The 21,836-nt window shown below is 38.7% G+C and overlaps 1 protein-coding gene and 1 non-coding gene across 6 annotated transcripts in view; both read right to left on the bottom strand.

The window, feature by feature from the left end:
• EP400 (E1A binding protein p400) overlaps positions 1 to 21,836 on the bottom strand; it is a 136,768-nt gene that overhangs the window by 24,075 nt on the left and 90,857 nt on the right. For all 5 annotated transcript variants that reach the window (XM_043984269.1, XM_043984283.1, XM_043984293.1 and 2 more), the window contains 9 exons: positions 16,155 to 16,322; positions 11,433 to 11,527; positions 10,528 to 10,811; positions 7,518 to 7,720; positions 7,256 to 7,425; positions 5,988 to 6,184; positions 4,891 to 5,002; positions 4,563 to 4,706; positions 40 to 198 (listed from right to left, as the gene is read on the bottom strand). In XM_043984269.1, coding sequence (XP_043840204.1) covers positions 40 to 198; positions 4,563 to 4,706; positions 4,891 to 5,002; positions 5,988 to 6,184; positions 7,256 to 7,425; positions 7,518 to 7,720; positions 10,528 to 10,811; positions 11,433 to 11,527; positions 16,155 to 16,322 — 1,532 coding nt within the window. The remainder of the gene's footprint in view (positions 1 to 39; positions 199 to 4,562; positions 4,707 to 4,890; positions 5,003 to 5,987; positions 6,185 to 7,255; positions 7,426 to 7,517; positions 7,721 to 10,527; positions 10,812 to 11,432; positions 11,528 to 16,154; positions 16,323 to 21,836) is intronic.
• LOC122737799 lies at positions 6,660 to 6,794 on the bottom strand. Its single transcript, XR_006354572.1, has one exon. It is a non-coding gene; the product is annotated as a small nucleolar RNA SNORA49 (small nucleolar RNA).

Raw genomic sequence — 21,836 nt, 5'->3', positions numbered from 1 at the left:
AATGAAAGTTTAAAAATGAATTTTTAAAAATCACTGCACCTGCTCCATAAAGTCAGCTAATTCTTCTAACTGCGAAGGTTCTTCATTAACTCTTGGATCATCTAATTCTGATGACAGAATATCAGCACTTGTTTCAGACACTGGTGTTTCTTCATATTTTGGCATGTCATCCTCCAAATATTCGATACTTTTAAGAGCCTTGAGAAAACATTTTCAAGTAAAAATTTTAGGTATTTTTAAAAGAATCATAAAAAGAAAGGGTTTCTAAAATGCTTTATTCAAGTAGGTGTATTATTTTTAAAAAATCACCTTCTCCATCCCCCATCACCCTATAAGAACACTGGCATTTCCACTGAAAAGATATTTATCCATGTAGCATTTTGTAATAGTTTACAATTCTATTTCTTACAGCTTACTTAGGGAGAAAATATATGTATGTGAAAGAGTCAGATGACAAACTAAAATAGTTTATCTAAAAAGAATGATCTAGACAAGTGAAAAGCGTTAGCCAGGACTCAGATGTCATCTAGTTCAACCTCCCCTCATTACAAAAGCACATTCAATAGCATCCTTGACAAACTGGGGTCATGGCTCAAAACAGCCATGGGTAGGACATAGGTGGACAAGGACAAGAAGGATATGAAGGAAAGACTTTGAGTTGGGAATAAATATAGAATGATCTGAAGACAATGGGAAAATGAATCACAAGACTATAGACTTCAAGTTCAAAGGTACTTCAGAAGTCATCCAGTCCAAACTCTTCATTTTATAAAGAAGCTAGAGGTCCAAAGAAGAAAATTGGCTGGCCACAGGTCATAGGGTTAGTAATCAACACAACCAGGACTGGACCCCAGGCCCTCTTATGCTAATCCCAATGTCTCCCATGCACCTAACAGCTTCTCTGGACAGACTGAAGGGTTTGTGGTGGTACAAGAGTTTAGACAGATCCCAGGACACAGGAGCGCGTGCAACTTTAGGAGCAGCAAAGACTACAGAAACTGCCTGGGGGAAACCAGTAGTGTCAACATGAGTTTAACCAACTATGCAACTTCTCCTAGTAAAGCAGGTGAGATTATAGGTTCCCAAAGAGACACAAGATGAAACCCACATCTTGGAAAGATTGTTAAGGCAGTGATTTGAAACATAATTTGAAGGTGATAAAGGCAAAAAAATAGAGACAGCATGTGAAAATATTGCAGCCACCTAAATATGAGATGATGAGTCCCTAAAGTAGGGGGAGAGCCCCGGGAATGAAGAGGAAAATAAAGAAATGAGTGCTTCAATGGAAGGACAGATGGAGTTTTAGATAGAGCACCTATGCAAGCAAGGGACTGTATGGAATACAAAGAAGTGAAAGACAGAAATCATCCCTTACTTCAAGAACCTTACAGACTAGTTGGGAAGGCAAAGAATAAGAGGAAGAGTTAAACATTCTAGAAGATAAATACAATATAAAAGCTATGACAATGCAGTTCATGTTTAACTGCTAAATAAATGGTATGACAAGAAATACTATAGGAGTTCAGAGAGGTGTCAAGCAAAGTGTCATGAGAGTGCTGTGGATTGTGACAGGGAATCTAAAAGAAGGAGCTGGTTGGACAGGAAGGGGGACATAGTGAGTTTCAGACAACATCAGCACAGTGAAGTGGAAACAGCTGCAGACAGATACAGAGGACAGATGCTTGAGGAAGCAGTCAGAACAGAAAGTACATGTCAGCATTATTAGCAGAGAAAGGAGAGATCATCTTCATCTAGCCAGGTAGAGTGGGGGGGGGGGGCGGGGAGCAAGGGCCATGATGTTGGGAAGATTGAAGGCAAAATGAAACAGGACAGCAGAGTATGAAATGGATAGAGAGCGTGGTGGGAAAAATGAGCATGAGCTCAGACAGACTTCAGGAGATACCAGATAGAAGGGCTGTGGTCTATGGAGTCACAAAGAGGAAGACACGACTGAACAACAAGAACAAAAACAACAGAGTGGGAAAAGAAGTGGATGAGGAATAAAGAGACCCAGTTTGCAGTCTGGGTTCTGCCGTGGGATCTGGGGGCAAGTCCTTCCTGATGTCTGGGCCAGGGATTACTAAACTATAAAATGAAATTTGTTTCATTGATCTTGAAGGTTCTACTCCAGCTTTAACATTCTAGACGTTCATTATGGGAAAGAATCAATATAAAGAGGTGGGACAGCCAAAAAAACTAATGGGATCTTGGGCTTCATGAAAAGAGACATAGCTTCAGTCCCCTGTCCTCTGACCTCATCAGACTAGAGTCCATCTCAAGTAAGGAAGACTTGCAAAGCTGAAGCAGGAACAAAGGAAAACAACCCAGAAAAGGGAAGGGCCTTGAGTACATGACACATGAGGATCAGTTAAAGAAACTAAGCATGGTTAGCCTGGGGAAAAGAAGACTTGAGGAGAGCTGAAAGCTGTCTTTAAGTTTGTGAAGGGTTATCATGCAGCGAAGGGGTTCAACATCTTCTCTTTTGCCCCAAAGGGCAGACCAGACACAATATCTGGAAGTCTCAACAAGCAGAAAAGTACCAAAGAGAAATGGACTGCCTTGAGAAGTGGTGGGTCCCACTTCTTTGAGGCAGAAGCTTGTAGGATCACATCCTCTCTAAAGAAATTCCTTTCACCTATGGGCTGTACTATATGGCCAATGAGATTCTTTCCAATTCTCAAATTCTGTGATTCTATGATGAGAGGGCTAACATCTAAATCCTGGGGGATATCTATAGTCCATACCTGAAAAGTAGTGATCATCAAGTTATGCAGAAAACCATGGAAGTGTAGCATCACAGAAGCCAAGACCAAGAGACAAGTTAGATCAGGTACCTTAAAGATATCACAGACTGAGAAAAAGCCTTTATTGATGAAGGAGAAGAGAAATGACTTGTAGGAATTTAGATTTTCTAGTGTAGGGCCACAAGTCAGATTTCAAGAGGTTAAGAGTTGTAATAAAGAAACAGAAACAGCTGATATTCACCATATGTTAGAGAATTTTGCCAGGAAAAGGAAAGAAATACTTATTACTAGAGTAGTCAGTAGGGTCAAAGGAAGTTTTGGGGTTTTTTCCTTTCAAAATGGATAAAACTATACATTTGAAAGAAGAACATGAGACAGTGGAAAAGGAAGTGATAGATAAAGAAAGGATCAGAATTAAACAGTTCAATTTGACATCTATCAAATATCTAATATGTGCAGGACACTGTACTAGACGATAAAGAATAAAGTTGTTACACTCTCCTCAACAATTTGCAATCTAACAGGGAGAAGTACAAATATAAGGTACAAACTGCTCTGCAATAAGTACAGAGGAAAGGTCTAGACAAGGTGCTGTAAGAAATTTAAGGAAGAAATTATTTGTATCCCAAGGCTCAAGAATCTTCATAGCACACATTTCACAGCACTTGTGAAGAACAACACCCTTGCATCTTGAAGAAAAGAATGTTAGCAAGTGGAAATTAAGGAGAGAAACTCACTTCAGACATCAACTCAGTAGCTGCCTAACTAATTAAACAAAATTCTTAACAAGTAAGAGAAGAGGGGGCAGCTAGTGGATAAAGTGGATAAAGTACTGGCCTTGGATTCAGGAGGACCTGAGTTCAAAACCGGCCTCAGACACTTAACACTTACTAGCTGTGTGACCCTGGGCAAGTCACAAAACCCCAAGTGCCTCACCAAAAAAAACCCAAAAAACCAAGTAATAGAAGAGTAATAAGCCTTAGAAAAGATAAGAACACAATTCTCTATAACAAGAAGTTTTCTCAAGTGAAGAAGAAGCAAGATGGGACACTCAAAATAAATGGCCACAATCTTTGCAGTTAAAATAAGAGATAAAATCATTTGCAAAGAGTGAAGAAAGATACACTAGAACTGTAGGTTTGAAAACAGAGGAGAAGACCTGAAATAACTATTTGGGATGGGTTCAGGGTAGCTGCGTGGCCCAGTGACTAGAGGACTAGGCTTGAAATCAGGAAGACTCATCTTCATGAGTTCAAATCTGGCCTCAAACACTAGCTGTGTGACCCTGGACAAGTTACTTAATCTTGTTTGCCTCAGTTCCTCATATGTGAAATGAGCTAGAGAAGGAAATGACAAACCACTCCACTATCTTTGCCAAGAAACCCTCAAATGGGGTCACAGAGAATCAGGCATGACTATAGCCCAAGTACAGATGCATCAAGTCCATGTCATTTTATGTCTTTCTTCAAAAGACAACTGCTCTGCCCTGAAAGAGCTAAAAACTAAATTGTTTGGGTACTCCAGAAATGCTGGGAGGGTTGGGGCGGGGAGAGGGGGGGAGGGAGTTAAGGGTGGCATTGTGGGTAACAGTAACATAGAATATAACTATAGAGTTAAGACTCAGAATGGATTCAAGTGTAGCTGGAAAGGAATGGCTGGACCAGCTGTAATTACCAGGGCTAAGTGCTGAGTGGTTCAGGGAAGCTAGAGAGCAGCCACTTCAGTGATGTGAAGAAGGGGGAGAAAGAAATGGTAAAGAAGTTGGGGGTCTCTCAAAAGAACATCCTTTAGCCAGCTGCTTCTTCAAAGAAAAGTTACCTCTATAAAAGGCCTTGCGATTTTAGGTGCAATTGCTTCTGAGGCAGAGGGCTCCTGAGGAAGAACAACAAATTCTTCAGCTTTAACTCTGAAACCAGAGTCTTCCACAGGAGAGTGAACATCAAATAGCTCCTGGATAGTTTGCTGAAAAAATTAAAATGATCATGTCTTTCAATAATAAAGGATACACTTTTCTAATACCCAGCTTTAATTCAAAGCTCTAAGTATGAAGCACTAGAGAATTATCTGGTTTTGAATATCCATTAAAAACAATGCAATAAACTGTGTGATATAATTTGACTCAAGATTTTTAACACATTAAAAATACCTGAGTTAAAAACGCCATGGAGTAGTCATTTCCTTGAGCAGCAACCTCTCTTATCAAATCTTTAGTTCCATTTTTCAGCAATTTCTCTTCTATAGAATTACCACTCACAAGCCTACACAAGAAAATATTTATTAAATAATATCGTGTGCAAATGAAAAAGTACAGAGCTAGAAAGCACTGATATAAAGAGCAAGAATCACTTCTAAAAATGATGATGATAAAGTTTAAATACATATAGACTTGAAGCTTCCAAAGCACTTTCACACATTTCATTTGGTATTCACAACTATGTAGGGCAGGTATCATCCACATTTTATAGATAAAAAACCTGAGGCTCAAAGAGGTAAAATGCCTTAAGGTAACAGAATTAAAAAGTAGTGTAGTCAAGCCAAAAACATGAGCTGCCTATAAATCCACTGACCTGGAATCCACACATTACTACTTCTGACTACATATGGCAAATATGAGACCCAACTAAATAATGCTAAGTTGTGTTAGCATGAATCAAGGACATTTGTGTACGAAAGACATAGATGTCTAATTAAAGGTTTTTTCATGGACATGTATAAGAATATGTAACTAAGAGTCACTCATCAAACACTAAAAATAGAATTAGTCTTTCCATACGGTTCTGAGACCAGAAGTTTTAGAAAGTTCTAAAAGAATATGCCAGAGCTATACCTATGTATATGTACACATACACATACATACATACATATGTTTACAGTTCTAATGTTTGCAACTAATGGCAAGAAAGGTACATTCAACTTCTTTCAATAACTTTTAATTATATTTTGTAAAATTTTAAGTACATCATAACATCAACTGTTTTCCTAGCATTTGAGTAATTTTAGGGCCAAACAAATGAAAAATGAAAAAAGCAGAATAATAAAAACAAATTATTATAAAAATTAGTGAGATACAAATAAAACAAAAAAAGGTGAGTTAATTTGTTTTAAAGGTGAAATATTTTAATCTTGCTTATAGAGAAAATGTTGATCTTTTATGTTTATTAGGTACATCGTTTATGTCAAGAAGCATTTTATGAAGCTTTTAGTCATATAAGAACAAAACTGGATTCTTGGCATGAAAATCACCTGTATATATGGATGTCCTTGCTTCTCCCAATTCTATCACACCATTCTTGAGCCTTTGCATCCATCACTGGATTTAAGTCATTATCATAAAACACAACTGTGTCAGCTTCTACAAGATTTATACCTGTAGAGCGACTGTGGGTGGAAAGAATGGCACAAAATATCCGCTTGTCTTTGTTGAAACTCTTCATCAGTTCCTAAATTAGAAATGAAATGCTTACACAAGTAAATAATGAAAAATTAAATGGAAGAAATTTACTTCTGCAAGATTAGCAATTAATTATTGTTGTTTGTTCATTCAGTCGTGTCCAACTCTTTGTGATACCATGGACCATACCAAGCCAATGCCACCTATGGGGTTTTCTTGGCAAAGATAATAGAGTGGTTTGCCATTTCCTTCTCCACTTAGCACTTATATAGTATCCATAAATTAGACTGTATTCTGAAATCTAAAGTGCCTGACACATGTTTTATTTGAGGAATAGGGCACTATGGTTATTTTAATATTGAAACTCACTTTTGAAAATGTCCTAATTTTTAGAAATACATATTGACTTGTTTATGCACTTTCATAGTGATTTTTAACTACTTGTAACAAAGAAATTTTCAGAATGCTTAAGTTATATTTGGTTCACCAATCACAAAAAAAGTTGAAAAATGAAACTCTTCTACAATGTCAGCTCCAAATGTAGGCCCCAAAAGAAAATCCAGCTCTTATTGGGGAGGGAAATGTGCTTTCTGATATCTCCTCAGGCAATGCCAGGGCACTCTATGGGCAAGAAAGCCCCTGGAGTAAGGCTGAGGAAGAAGGGAAATATGCATGTTCATTTAGTGACTAATTAGTGCTAATTAAATTTTCCTTTTCCAAAAAATTTGGATTTTACCAAATTTCAAAACCATACTATTTTACAAAAGGATTATATTTTTGTTATCTGAACACTACTAGTACCTAAGGTTAATTTATGCTGACACCAAAATAACAATCACTTCCACACAAACATCAAGCTATCTGAATATAATAGCATGCTGGAAACTATAGGTGCCTAATTTATGTCCATCAGGTCAGAATCAAAGGATTTACTGAACTTCAGAGACAGCAAGTAATTCAGTTCTGGTTTATGCAAACTGTTACCTTAAGAGGGGACTAAAAAAGTAATGATAGTGAGATACCACTAAATTACTTAACTATACTGTAACAAATTCCATTCTTTAAAAATCCGCTTCTGGCTATTGCTAAATCCCTAAGTGATCAACAAGTCCTCTCTTACCTGACGTTGTTCACTGTTAGCATTTTCATCAACTCTTACATAGGTAAGATAATGGAAGTCCAAGAACATTTCCAAAATATCTAACATCAGAATCATCTGTGATAAGATCAGTACCCGACGTCCCTCAGATTTCAGCTTCTGAAGCAAGATAGCTAAAGCTTCCAGCTTTCCTATAAAGATAATACCATAAGAGTATTGATAATAAGATTAAAACACAAGCCATTGTAATTTATTTTTGCTAAATATCCACCTTTGCTCATACCTGAATCATACTGCACCAGTCTGAGCTCAGGAAACTGCAATACCTTGAGGTTCGTTATTTCATGCAATTGCTGTAAATAGGGAGCAGTCTGCTCCTTCAGACAGTGCCTGAAAATCTTCATTTTGTGGCTGTAGGAGGGTGGTGGTTTGGCCACATACAAGCAAGGAGGAGCGGCCACTACAGCTGGAAGCACACAGGCCACCCTGTGAAATAAACAGAATCCCTCAATTACGCAGAAGAAACAGAAACCCCTGACTCACAAAATGAGGTGGCTGCAGGGAAGCTCTTTTGCCCTCTTCAGAATGTGTCCTGAGGGTGCAAAAAGGAAAGGATATTTAATAACTGTGCGTTGAGGGGGTGAAACAACTACAAAAGAGGCAGAAATGCCTTAATGGGTCATCTATAGTATCTTAATCACTCAAAAATTTTAAACCACATAGACAAAGCTCAGGCTAGGTGCTATGAGGGATACAGACCCTGTTCTTAAGGATTTTGTATCTAGCCAAGTGATTTTCAAACCTTTTTGTCTCAGGACCTTTTTAATGTTCAGGACTCCTCCTCTCACCAAAGAGTTACATTAGAAATTAAAATGTCTTAGTATTATTAAGAAAATTGTGGGGGGCAGCTAGGTGGCGCAGTGGATAAAGCACTGGCCCTGGATTAAGGAGGATCCGAGTTCAAATTCAGCCTCAGATACTTGACACTTACTAGCTGTGTGACCCTGGGCAAGTCACTTAACCCTCATTGAGGAGGAGGAAGAGAAGAAGAAAACTGTTTTGACTTTACAGACATTTGAAAGTGTCTCTGGGGGCCACACTTTGAGAACTGGTGGTCCAGGAAATGCAAAATAACTAATACAAAAATTGAGTTTAAAATAAAGACTGTGTGGATAATGGACCAAGGCCACTCAGGTAACTGTGGAAGAGACAATAATAGATACAAGGCCTAGAGGAAGGCTTCTTCAAACAAAATTATAAAAGGCATGATTTGGTTTGTTTCTTTTCAACTTTTCCTTCTAATCTGATAGGAGAAAAATTTTTTATGATGGGAACATTTGGGAGGCTCTACCAGGGAGCTAGAATAGGTGCTAGATTAGATATTGTAGTGAGATGTAGTTACAGTGGGGCAGCTAGGTGGCGCAGTGGATAGAGCACCGGCCCTGGATTCAGGAGGACCTCAGTTCAAATCCGGCCTCAGATACTTAACACTTACTAGCTGTGTGATCCTGGGCAAGTCACTTAACCCCAATTAACCTCACCAAAAAAAAGAGAGGGAGAGGGGGGGGGAGGGGGAGAGAGGGAGAGAAGGTAAAAGTGGTAACATATATGAAGCCAAAGACAAATTTACAATGCTAAATCATCATAAGGAGGGCTGACTGGAGCTGTGAACAGGCTCAATGTACCACAAATGGGAAATACAGAAAGTAAACCCCATGTAACCGTTGTAAGTGGTCACTCTTATCACTTATGGGTGCTTGTGAAATTTCTTGGGTATGTATTTCTTGTGACATGTGAACAATTAAAATACAAATGAGGGTTTGTTTTGTTTTTCTTTGATTTTAAAAGCAGTGCAGTTTAATGGAAGAGCAATGGATCTGGGGTAAGAGGAATGGGCTTAACAATTGGCTGATACTTATTATCTGTATGATGCTGACAAAGTCTGTTCTTTTGGGCCTCTTTGGGCCTCTAGATGCTCCTCTACACGATGAGGGTTTGGCCGTACTCCAGCTCTAAATTTCTTCATTCGATACACACTGGAGTAGGAGCTGTATTCATTAGATTCTCCCATCTCTTCCCTCCCTTGAGAGCAAACAGGAATGCCAAAGTTTCATGCCACCACCCAGCTGGTGATTACTACCCAAAATGCAGGCATATTCCTTCAGAAGCACTAAATAAACCCTCAGGGAGGAGCCTTTCTGTCTCAATTCAAAACCGAATTGAGTCCCTTCCCACTATTTCCCCGTTTCTGTTGGGGACTACGCCATCTCTCCAGGCCCCCAGAGTCATAGCCTTGAACCCTCCTTGACTCCTTACTCTTGCATGGCCAATTAGTTGCTGAACCTTGCTGTTTCCAACTGTGCAACCTCTCTCAGACTCACCTCTTTCTACTCCTGCAGCTACTCCCTCCCTACAGGCCACCATCACCTCAACCAGATTACAGGGACAGCTTTTGAACGGGTCAGTCTGCCTCAAGTCCAGCCTGCTTCTGTCTGCTCTCCACACTGCTGCCAAAGTGATTTCCTTAAGTGTAGCTATGACCATCTGACTCCCTACTCAAATTCCACTGTCTATGGCCTCAAGGATAAAATGTAAACCTCTCTGCTTGTGTTTCTTTTTTAAATTCCACACAACCTGGCCCCATTGACCTTGCCAGCCTCGTGGGACACTCCCTTCCCTCACTCTGTGATCCAGCCACACTGACCTGATCTCTGACCCATCTGTCTTTCTCCTTGTCTGGAATGCAATCCCTTTCCACTTCTGTCACAGAACCCCCCTCTTCCTTCCAAATGCATTATCTTCTACATAAGGCCTTGCTTAACCCCAGTCGCCGACACACTGGTATGTACTTTATATACTTAAATGTGTATTTGTTTGAGAATGGGGATTCACTATATTTGTAGCAAGAGTATCAAAGACATAGTAGACACTTAAAATACCTTTTGATGATGATTTTACAGTAATATAGAACTTAATGGTTGAAAAAGTCTATGCCTCACAATAATGCTATAAAGTAAGCTATACAAGCAAACATAAAACTCATTTTAAAGGAAAAAAAGGATTCACACAAAGTCATAGCTAGGAAATATCAAAGGTGGGTCTCCAAAGTCCAAATCCTCTTTCCAATATAATTTTCACCAAAGTCTCAACAATTTTTACAAGGGATTTTAAAGGTACAATATTGAAAAAGTTCATGAAATGAATTCTGAAATAGCACCAAATGAGACCATTAAAATAAAAAATTTTTAAAAAAACAAAGAAAGTAAAACTCATATCTGCCCAGGTTATAATACCTATTAATAACATCGTGGAGGGAATCTCTTCGTTGTTCTAATGTCAACATCAAACACTGAAGTACATCAGTAGCATTTCTTGAGGATGAAGCACAACAGTTCACCATGCCAGCCCAACTCCATTTATTCCTGTCCGCAGACCCACGCAGAGGTGTCTTCTTCCGACTAATCAGAGAGCAAATTCCTAACAAATCACTGCCATAGATAGGAGTTCTGGAACAACGCCGCTCATTGCCCAGATAAATTCGGTCCAGCCGTTCTTTCAAAAGTCTATTCTTTTCCTCCTTTGGGTAAAATGATAATAAGAGCTTAGTCATTCAGGTTTGGAGAAATAGATTTTTTTTTAAAAAGGTAATATGTCAAGTTATTATCATCAAATAGTAATTACAGAGGTCCCATGTGCATACTGCATACTGCATAACACTTAAAAGTTATGCTCCTTGCTTCTTTGGAGCTAATGATATAAATGAATTGGAGGGGGGGGACGTTTCATTTTCTCTAGCAAGTTTAAAAACTATTTCTTATGAGCACCTCTACTTAAGATCCTGTAATTCAGATAAATACTGAAAATGCATAAGAATATTTTAGAGTAAAACAAAACAGTATTTGTTGTCTTCCTCATAAATCAGACCACAGGAAAGCAAAATTTTAATGGAATTTAGGTTACTAATTTTAAAATTCTGTAATAGGAAATTCCTCCTGTAAAATCTCATTCAATGACAGCTCAGTCTTTTTTTAAAAAATAAGATGCCATTACTTGCCATAACCTTATTACGGTAACATGTAACTTCTGAAAACCATATGTTTACACTACCAATTAAAGCTATAAGTGATGTAAGCAACTCATATAAATTGGAATCTATTATGACAAAGGGAAAAATTATGTTTAGAAGTGAGTTACAGACCTGCGTTGGGCCTCCTACAGGATTAACCATTTTTGATACTACTCCAGCTTCTCCTGATGTCAAGGAATTAACTGCTGCCCTCCCTGGAACACCTACTACAATTAAAAAAAAAAATACCCAGTGTAAATTCACACCCACCTGAAAAGTTAAGCTTCTTTAATGCATCCCATTATTTTCATATAAACAAAACACAATATAATTCTGAGTGGTATACAATGAAAATACTTAATTTGAAATGGGCTAATTTGGTGTCTAGAAATTTACTATCAAGAAAAATTACATTTCATCTTTCTCTTAAAGTCAAAATTCTGAGCACTAAAAGACCATGCTAATATCAGTATTAAATGCAAGAAAAAGACAACCCTGAAAAATATTTAACTATTCCAACTAGCTCAGGATAAAATGAAATAGGGGCAAAGAACACTCCAGAAGAGAGACTTAAGTTTCTGGCATTTTCAATTATGGGGTTATGGTGCTGTAAGGACTCAAGGGAAAAAAAATTATTTCTGCCATTTCAGTCTCTACTGTGTTAAAAATAGGATTAAGACTATTACTATGTGTCAAACTACCAAAAATTTATCTTTAAATTTTTAGTTAGAGCTAGAAAAAATAACGAAATTCATCTTGTTGAACAAAAGGCCAAGAAAATCAAGAGAATCAATGAAAAAAATTTGAAGGAAGGCAGCCTAGCTGTACCAGAGCACAAACTACTACAAAGTAGTCATCATCGAAACAATCTGGTACTAGCTAAGAAACAGAGATGTGAATCAGTGGGATAGATTAGGTACACAATACACAATAGTAAGTGATCATGGTATTCTAGTGTTTGATAAACACAAAGATCCAAGCTTTTGAGACAAGAATTCGCTTATTTGACAAAAACTACCAGGAAAACTGGAAAGCGGTTTGACAGAAACCAATAGACAATATGCCAAGATACAGTCAGAATACATATATGATTTAGACATAAAGGATGATACCATAAGCACACAGGGGAGAGCATGACATAGTTTACCTGTCAGATCTATGGATAAGGAAAGAATGTACGACCAAATAAGAGAGATCATTGTTGTTAAGTCATTTTACAGTCATGTCTGACTCTCTCTGACCCCATTTGGAATTTTCTTGGCAAAGATACTGGAGTGGTTTGTCAGCTCCTTCTCCAGCTCATTTTCAGATGAGAAAACTGAGGCAAACTAGGTTAAGTGATTTGCCCAGGGTCACGCAGCTAGCTAGTAAGTAATACCATAAGCAAATTAGGGAAACATAGATAGTTTATCGGTCAGATCTATGAATAAGGAAATAATGTATGACCCAACAAGAGATAAAGAGTATTATGGGATATAAAATAAGGAATTTTAACTCCATTGAATTAAAATGGTTTTGCACAAACAAAACAAACACAGCCAGGATTAGAAGGAAAGCAAAAAACTGGAGGGAAAACTTTTTACAAGTTTCTCTGATAAAAGTCTTATTTCTCAAATATAGAGAGAAGAGTGTCAAATTTATAAGACAAAATTCATAAGACAAATTTACAAGTCATTCCCCAATTTAGGAAGGGTCAAAAGACATGAAAAGGCAGTTTTCGGAAGAAGAAGAAATTAAAACAATCTATAATCAGATGAAAAAGTGCTCTAAATCACTACTGATTAGAGAAATGAACCTCATCCCTATCATACTGACTAATATAACAAAAAAGGAAAATGACAAATATTGTAGGGGATGTAGGAAAACAGAGATACTAAAGCACTTTTTTTTAAAGTTGTGAACTAATCCAACCATTCTGGAGAGTAATTTGGAACTATACACAAAGGGCTATAAAACTGTGCATACCCAGCAATAACATTACTAGATCTGTATTCCAAAAAGATTTTTTAAAAAAGAAAAGAAAAGAAAAGAACCTATAGTGACAAAAATATTTATACTAGCTCTTTTTGTGGTGGCAAAGAAATGGAAATTGAGGGGATGCCATGAACTGGAGAATGGCTGAACAAGCTGTAGTATATGATTGTGGTGGAATACTATTGTGCTATAAGAAACCATGAAGGGGATGGTTTTAGAAAAACCGGGGAAGACTTATGGAAACTGATGCAAAGTAAAGTGAGAAGAACCAAGAAAACGTATGTAGTTAACAGCAATACTGTATGATCATCAACTGTAAATGACTTAGCTGTTCTTAGCTATACAATGATTTAAGACAATTCCAAAGGACTTAGGATGAAAAATGCTATCCACATCCAGAGAAATAACTAATGGAATCTGAATGGAGATTGAAGCATACTTTAACTTTATTTTTCTTGGGGGTTTTTTATGGTCTATGTTTTCTTTTATAATATGGAAATGTTTTGCATAACTGCACCTACAATAGCCATATCAAATTGCTTTCCTTCTCCAAGAAGGGACAAGAGCAAGAGGGAAAGAGAGAACTGAAAATTTTTAAAAAGAATGTTAACAATTGTTCTTAAATGTAATTGGGGGAAAATGTATTTTTTAAAAAGAATATTACTGTGCATTAAGTACATCATCACACTCATCTTCTATTTATAAAAAGTAGGACAAAGTTCGACAACTATCAGGCTCAATGTAATTGTGATCCTAGCTCTGAACCTAAAAATTTTATTTTCTTCAAATTAATACAATCTCAATAAAAATTCAATAAAGATATGGAAATGTTACATAAAAAATGCAATAGATATAAAATTAACCTTGGTCATACATTAATAACTCTGTATTTATAATTATAAAAGTATATTTTTACTCTTTTGTAACATTTTGTTACAGATTTGGTACTTAACAAATGGCAATAGAAATAGGGATAAATTCTAAAAATGAATTCTATTAATGGTATCTCCCCCGCTTTAAATACTTTTTAAAAAACAAAACAAAACATAATCATGTTTGAATACACACACACACACACACACATACACACAGTCAACATTAGACAAACAGTGATATAGGGTCTACGGAGAAAGAGCTTCCTAACAATGGTCACCCCAAGTAGCCATTACCAGGGGTGCCCAACCACAACTATATTGTGTTTTGTTTCAATCAATTCCACTCCTAAAATACCCAATAATCTGCAAAAGCCAGGTATCACACAAGGATAGAATACATGTTTCACCATCCTTTCTTGTTGTAATTTTTTGCTCTTTGCTTTTTCTCTCTCATCTTTACCTCTTTTTGGTTCTCTTCTCCTCATAATCTCCTCCTCTCTTTTTTTCCTCAGCTAATGGTTCTCTTTCCTTTTGGCTCTCTTCATCATCTTAGCCAAAAAAGCTCTTCTCACACAAAGAGGTACACAGGCATTACTCAGCTTTAATCATGGTGTACCATGAAAAATACAGACATTGTGAAATATATCATTAGGTGAAAAAAGGCTGCTTAATATTCCTCTTTTGCTATGATTACACTGTCTGGCATATAGCAGACACTTAAAAAATGTTTACTGATTTATTGGTAACTCAAAAGACCCTAATTTTAAGCTTATATCCATTCAAAACACAACAGAAAATCATCCACATGTTTTTGGTTTTTTTATAGTTTTCCTTCAAAAATATAAATTAAGACAGGAGAATGATAGGTGTAGCCGTAGAAGGTACTTTAGAGAGCCATCCAATCTAACTCCTTCCCCTTATGGATGTAATTGAGGCTCAAAGAAGCTAAGGGATTTGCCCAAAGTCATACAGATAGTAAAGCAGGGAACAAACATTTATTAAGCACCTACTATGTGCCAGGCACTAAATATCCCATTTGATCCTCACAACCCTGGGTATTAGGGGATATTATTTTCCCCATTTTACAGATCAGGAAACTGAGATAGACAGAGATGAAGTGACTTACCCAGGGTCACTCAGCTAGTAAGTGTCTGAGGTCGCATTTGAACTAAGGGGTTCCTGACTCCAGCCCCAACACCACGCTACCTCTAGCTGCCTAGATAGTAACTGGCAGATAGAGAATCTGAATCTAGGTTCTCTAGGGACAGGACCAATTATTACAAAAAACTTCCTTGAAAAAGAAGTGACTTAAGACAAAAAAGAAAGAAAAGTAAATGATAAGGTGGTGGGCTACTAATGAGAAGCAGATCATCACCCTAGGTTCAATGATTCCTCTACTTCTCACCAAATCCAAGCCAGCACCTGAACCATAGTTTTAAAAATCTAAAATGGAATAAAGGTGAAGAGCCAAGCAGAGCCAGGCAACTTACAGGCTGAGTTACAGGTGGCAAGAGACTCGACATTGGCATGGAAGTAGGAATGAGACTAACAACAAGAACAGTAAAGGGAAAAATTCTGAGTGAGACAGGAAAAAACAGAGTTGCCAGAGTTCTCTAACTTCTTGCTCCTGGAACATACATGCTCCATTTAGTGGTTTTCAGTGAAAATTCTGACTAGTCTCAGTGAAATGTGTGATTGACAATTAACTTGGTAGTTAAAGGACAAAGAAGTCTAAAAGAAGCATTTATGTTAGTGAGCTCAAAATCTAAGCATGCTGCTAGCTTACAATAGGCAAATGCCTTCAGGACAAAAAAAAAAGATAAATTGACATGATTCTAATTGTCACATCTATGGAAATTAGTTCATCACAAACTTAATTTGTAGTTCTGAACTACTCATCCAGTAATAGCCATAAAATTGATTCATTTTAATCACTTTAGAATACAACTGACAATTAAATTAGATGTGATAGAATCCTTGTTTCTGAACAAGAAAAGAGACATACCTGGTGGAGTTCCTGGTGTGGAACTTGGAACATTTCCTTGGTTCTTGTTTCCCAGCGCATTCAAAGCATTCTGGACAGCACCAGCCTGAGACACTGTCTGCATAACGACTGGGCCTTGAGGGCGAAGATACTGTTGTCCTGGAGCAGAAACAATCTGAAGAACGCTTCCTGCAATTTAAATCACAACAGGGATCATTGTGAGGCTAAATAGACAATAACTGTTTTATCTATTGACTACATTCATTGTTAAATCGTTCAAGAATATAGAAGATGTGTGTATGACATAAAGTTTTAAAAAACAAACCAAATTATTAAATAAGATAAAAACAAAATTAAGGTAAGTGTTGAGAGGGAAAGGACGTAGATCACCACAACTATTAAGATAAAAGGAACAAGGGGCAGCTAGGTGGTGCAGTGGATAAAGCACTGGCCCTGGATTCAGGAGGACCTGAGTTCAAATCCGGCCTCAGACACTTGACACTTACTAGCTGTGTGACCCTGGGCAGGTCACTTAACCCTCATTGCCCTGCAAAAAAAAAAAAAAAAGATAGAAGGAACAGAGTTTGTCCCACTCCCCTCCTCCTCTGATGCCTTATCATGCCATGAATTCTCAAAGGCAGAAGAGCACAAGACTAGGCAGGTTCGACCAAGAGAGTATCAATTCCAATACACACTTGAACACCAATTATGCCTAAGTTTGGGGTCATTAATCACTAGGTTAATCAGAAGGTAATTTTGACAAACACAATAAGCCTAAAAGAGCACCTAGTAAATCCTGCACATATTACAACCTTCTCTAAGTTTTACATGTTTTCCAAACAACTGCTACATGAGCCAAGGAATAACTTCTAAGTAATTCAGAACTCTAGCCTCTCCCAATTCTTAACTGCCACCTTCCTGAAAGTTCCTCATTCTAACCATGTAGATGGTTGGCTTCTACCTTTTTTGGACTTTAGAGATGTCTAACAGATTCTCTTAAATCTCTTAAGACTAGCCAAACTGATCACTATGCAAAAATGAAGATAAATTAAAATGTCTCAACTCTTATGACATACCTACCCCGCCTCACCTCAGTGCATCAAAAACATGTCATTTCCTACGCAATGGTTTTCCCTCCAAGGAAAACTCTTTAACTTGGCAGATAACCTTTAAGGGTATCAACAGTCAAAAGAAGTAATCTCCCTATAGCCAACCTGGTGCTGAGTCACTCCAGTCTTAGCGAGGGTAGGCCACAGACAACAGGCCAAAGGTAAATCTGCACTTGTAGACCTTCCAACTTGCTAGTTAGTACCTATAAGGGCTGAGTATTTCTGACAGGGCCTTCAAAAACCCAGCATTACCTCCAGACTGATGAAGCATCAGAACAGAATTTTAGAAGATATCTCAGGTGCACACTCAACACAAATCTTATTACTATATCTTATTTCTAAGAATGTAAATCAATACATTTCCATTAACAAGTATTAGCTGTACATGGAGTTGAAAAACTATAATATAGGGGGCAGCTAGGTGGCGCAGTGGATAAAGCACCGGCCATGGAGTTCAAATCCGACCTCAGACACTTAACACTTACTAGCTGTGTGACTCTGGGCAAGTCACTTAACCCCAATTGCCTCACTAAAAAAAAAAAAAAAGAAAAAGAAAAAAGCTATAATATATTATACAGGTGTTAATATGTAAATGGTATGAGTATAAAGACTGTCTTACACAGTTTTTTGGTTTGTTTGGGGTTTTTTGCCGGGCAATGAGAGTTAAATGACTTGCCCAGGGTCACACAGGTAGTAAGTGTCAAGTGTCTGAGGCTGGATTTGAACTCAGGTCCTCCTGAATCAGGGCCACTGCTTTATCCACTGCAGCACCTAGCTGCTCCCATACAGTTTTTTAAAATACTGGATCTCCCTATCTCACCCAGGGTGAAAGAAAAAGAACCATTTATGGGCTTGATCCCACTATTCATCAGCATGAGAACTTTGACTGCTTTGGACCTAGACTGCTTCACTCCTTCTTCTGCAACCTACTTACCATCCTCCCGCAGCTCCTGGGGGTCACCGTGTTACTATCAAACTTAATGCAGAGGGGCAGCTAGGTGGCGCAGTGGATAGAGGACTGGCCCTAGATTCAGGAGGACCTGAGTTCAGATCCAACCTCAGACACTTAACACTTACTAGCTGTGTGACTCTGGGCAAGTCACTTAACCCCAATTGCCTCACAAAAAAACAAAACAAAACAAAACAAAACAAACTTAATGCAGACAGCCAATTATCAAAGACCACTACACTAAGAACTCCCAAGCTCAATAGATTAACCCAACTTCAACCTTCATGGTAGCAGAGATGATAGGCTAAACCACCAAGCAACGCTTGCCACATTATCAATTTTTTTTAAAACAATAATATTTTGCAAGTTTTCTCATGTCAAAATGTGAAAGCATTTCAAATTTATGTACCTCGATCAAGGAACATGCAACTCTAATCAATAAATCAACAAGCATTTTTAAATGCCAATTATGTGGCAGGCATTTTGAGGTGCCAAACTTACAAATACAATGAAGTTTTTCTAAAAGAGTTTACAATTCTATAAAAGGAGACAAGAGAGATGTTGAGGTGGAAAGGGCAAGGTTCAACAACTGACAGGATGTGTGGAGTGAGGAAAAATAAGGAGCTGAGGATGGTGCCATGGTGGTTATAAACCCAGAAGACTAGAAGAATGACAATGTCTTAGAAAATAGAGAAATGTGAAGGAAAAGAAGGTTCAAGGAGAAAGAAAAACTCAGATTTAGAGAAATTCCATTTAAGAGGTTTCTAATACATCCAGCATGAAAGAGCCAAAAGACAATTGGTGATGGTGAGAATAAAGCTGAGAGGAGTGGAATGCACTGGATATTGTTATGGGCTTTTAAGAGGATCCCGTGAACTTGTCTTTTTTGAGTTGCTCTATTTTTCATAAACACTGGACTCAGAGCATGCAGGAGGCCCTAAAGGTGTCAAGGACGAAGCTCTCCCTGAGCTGACATAATTTGTTGTTACACCCCAAGCTGGGCTCCCTGTGTGTCCTTGGAAGGCAAGACAAGCACCAGCCATCTGTCCCAGGCTGTGATAGTGCTTATACAGCTGGGGGTCTTCAACAGATAAGGGAACCCTTCTGTCTTCTTAGTTTAGCAGTTCCCAAGGGAAAAGAATGTGGCTTTTGCCATCACCCCACTTCTCCCCATGAGGAGTTTTAGTGTCCTAACTAAGCCTTTGATGCACAGTTCTACCCCCCACCCCCTCCGCCCCCACCGCTTCCTGGCATCCCATCCTCCCTTTGTTCTGCTATTATAAAAGTGTAACTTCTTTTTTTTTTTTTTGGGGGGGGGGGGTGAGGCAATGGGGGTTAAATGACTTGCCCAGGGTCACACAGCTAGTAAGTGTCAAGTGTCTGAGGCCGGATTTGAACTCAGGTCCTCCTGAATCCAGGGCTGGTGCTTTATCCACTGCATCACCTAGCTGCCCCAAAAGTGTAACTTCTGTAAAAACTTCAAATTCTCTCTGTGAGCTCTCTGCATAGAGACAAGCAATAAAGCAATGGTCCTGGTAGTTCACAAGATCATGAAGGAAAAGAGTGGAGTCAGAGAAGACGACAGAATACAGGGCACTGGGGAATCCCCATACGGGGGTGAGGGGCGGGGTGGCAGTTACTGACACTGGTGAGCTCCCTCTCCTTCCTGAAACTCTCTTTTCTCTAGGTTTTTGGGACACCCCTCCCCCTTCTGGTTCTCCTCCTACCTTTCTGACCACCCTTTGCTGGATCCTCCTCCAGACCAAGCCCTCTAACTGTAGATGTCCCTCAGGGCTCTGTCCAAGGTCCTTTTCTCCCTTTATACTCGAAGAGAAGACCTTACCTACTCCCATGTATTTTAATGAAAATCTCTCTACAGATGCTTCTCAGATCTACCTATCCAGCCCTAATTTCTTTGCTAACTTCCAGGCAGCTAGGAGGTAGAGTGGATAAAGAGCTGGACTTGGAGTCAGGAAGACCTGAATTCAAATCTGACCTCAGACATTTACTAGTGACCCTGGTCAAGTCATATAACCTCTGTTTGCCTCAGTTCCTTCAACTATGAAGTACAGATAATAAAAGCACCTAACAGGACTTTTGTAAGAATCAAATGAGATAATATTTATAAAGTGCTTAGCACCCATGCCTGGTACATAGTAGGTGTTTAATAAATGTTTATTCCCTTCCCTTCCCCAGTTTTTTCCAACTGCCTTTCAGCAGTCTTAAACTAGATGTCCAGGAGAGATCTTAAACTCAACCAGTCCAAAACAGAAGACTTCCTCCACTCCTATCTTCCTTATTACTGCAGAGTGCCATCCTACTAGTCAGGGAGCATCCTAGTGTCAGCCTGAATTCCTCTCCCTTTCACGCCCCATATCCAATCTCCTGCCAAAGCCTGTCAATTTCACCTTTACAACATCTATTGAATACGTCCCCTTCTCTTCTAACACTGCCACCCCTCTGATACAGACTCTCATCACCTCACACCAGGACTACTGCAATAGCCTCCTTGGGGAAGGGGAAAGGGAAGGGGGTGGTATGCCTGCCTCCAGTCTCTCCCCATTCCAATCCATCCTCCTTTCTGCCACTAAAGTGATTTTCTTAAAGCACAGGTCTGATCACGTCACCCCCTACATAATAAACTCTAGCGGCTCCCTATTATCTCCAGGAGCAAACAGAAAATGCTCTGTTTGGCCTTCAAAGCCCTTCATAACCTGACTCCTTCCTACCTTCCCAATATGCTTACTCCCTGCCACATCCTCTTCAATGCAGTGACACTGGCCTCCTGGATGTGCCACCAACAAGACCATCTCTGAACTCAGGGCATTCTCTCTGGTTGTCCCCATGCCTGAAATGCTCTCCCTCCTCCACTGCACCTACTGACCTCCCTGTCTTCCTTTAAGTTCCAACTAAAATCCTGTCTTCTACAGGAAACCTTCCCCAACCCCTTTTAATTCTACTGCCTTCCTTCTGTTAATTATTTCCTATTTATCCTGTATAAAGTTTGCTTTGCATATATTTGCTTCTATGTCTCCTCCATTAGACTGTAAGCTCCTTAAGGGTACAGACTTTGTCATTCTTTGTATTCCTAAAACTTAGAACAATGCCTGACACACACTTGGTACTTAACTAATGCTTACTGATTGACATGCATGATGAGACAGCAAAGTAATGGAATCATAGATTTTAAGCTGAAAGAGACCTCAGAGGCCATCTAGTCTAACCCTCTCAAAAAAAAATCTTATTTTCAATTAATATACTTAATGCTTGTTGACTCACTCATTAAAACAATAATACATTCTGTTTTCAATATGCTGAGTCTGAAATGTCCAAAAGACAGTGACATGGGACTGTGGCTCAAGTGAGAAATTGGAACTGGACATATAGATCTGAGTCATCTATACAGACATAATAATTAAACCAGTGGGAGCTCATGAGCTCACTTGGAGAGAAGAAAAGATGGCCCAGAACAGATCTTGAACATTCATAGTTACAGGGCACTGTATGGATGAAAAGACAGTAAGGGAGAACAAAGGAGCAATCAAATAGGAGGAAAATCAGCAACTAGAAATGAAAAGGAGTTCAACGGCCGTATAGTCTAAACTTCTCATCTTACAGATGAGGAAACTAAGGCCCCAAAAAGTG

Source organism: Dromiciops gliroides, chromosome 1, assembly GCF_019393635.1.
Source record: "Dromiciops gliroides isolate mDroGli1 chromosome 1, mDroGli1.pri, whole genome shotgun sequence".
NCBI classification, from domain to species: domain Eukaryota; kingdom Metazoa; phylum Chordata; class Mammalia; order Microbiotheria; family Microbiotheriidae; genus Dromiciops; species Dromiciops gliroides.
This window is presented reverse-complemented; position numbering and strand designations above follow the sequence as displayed.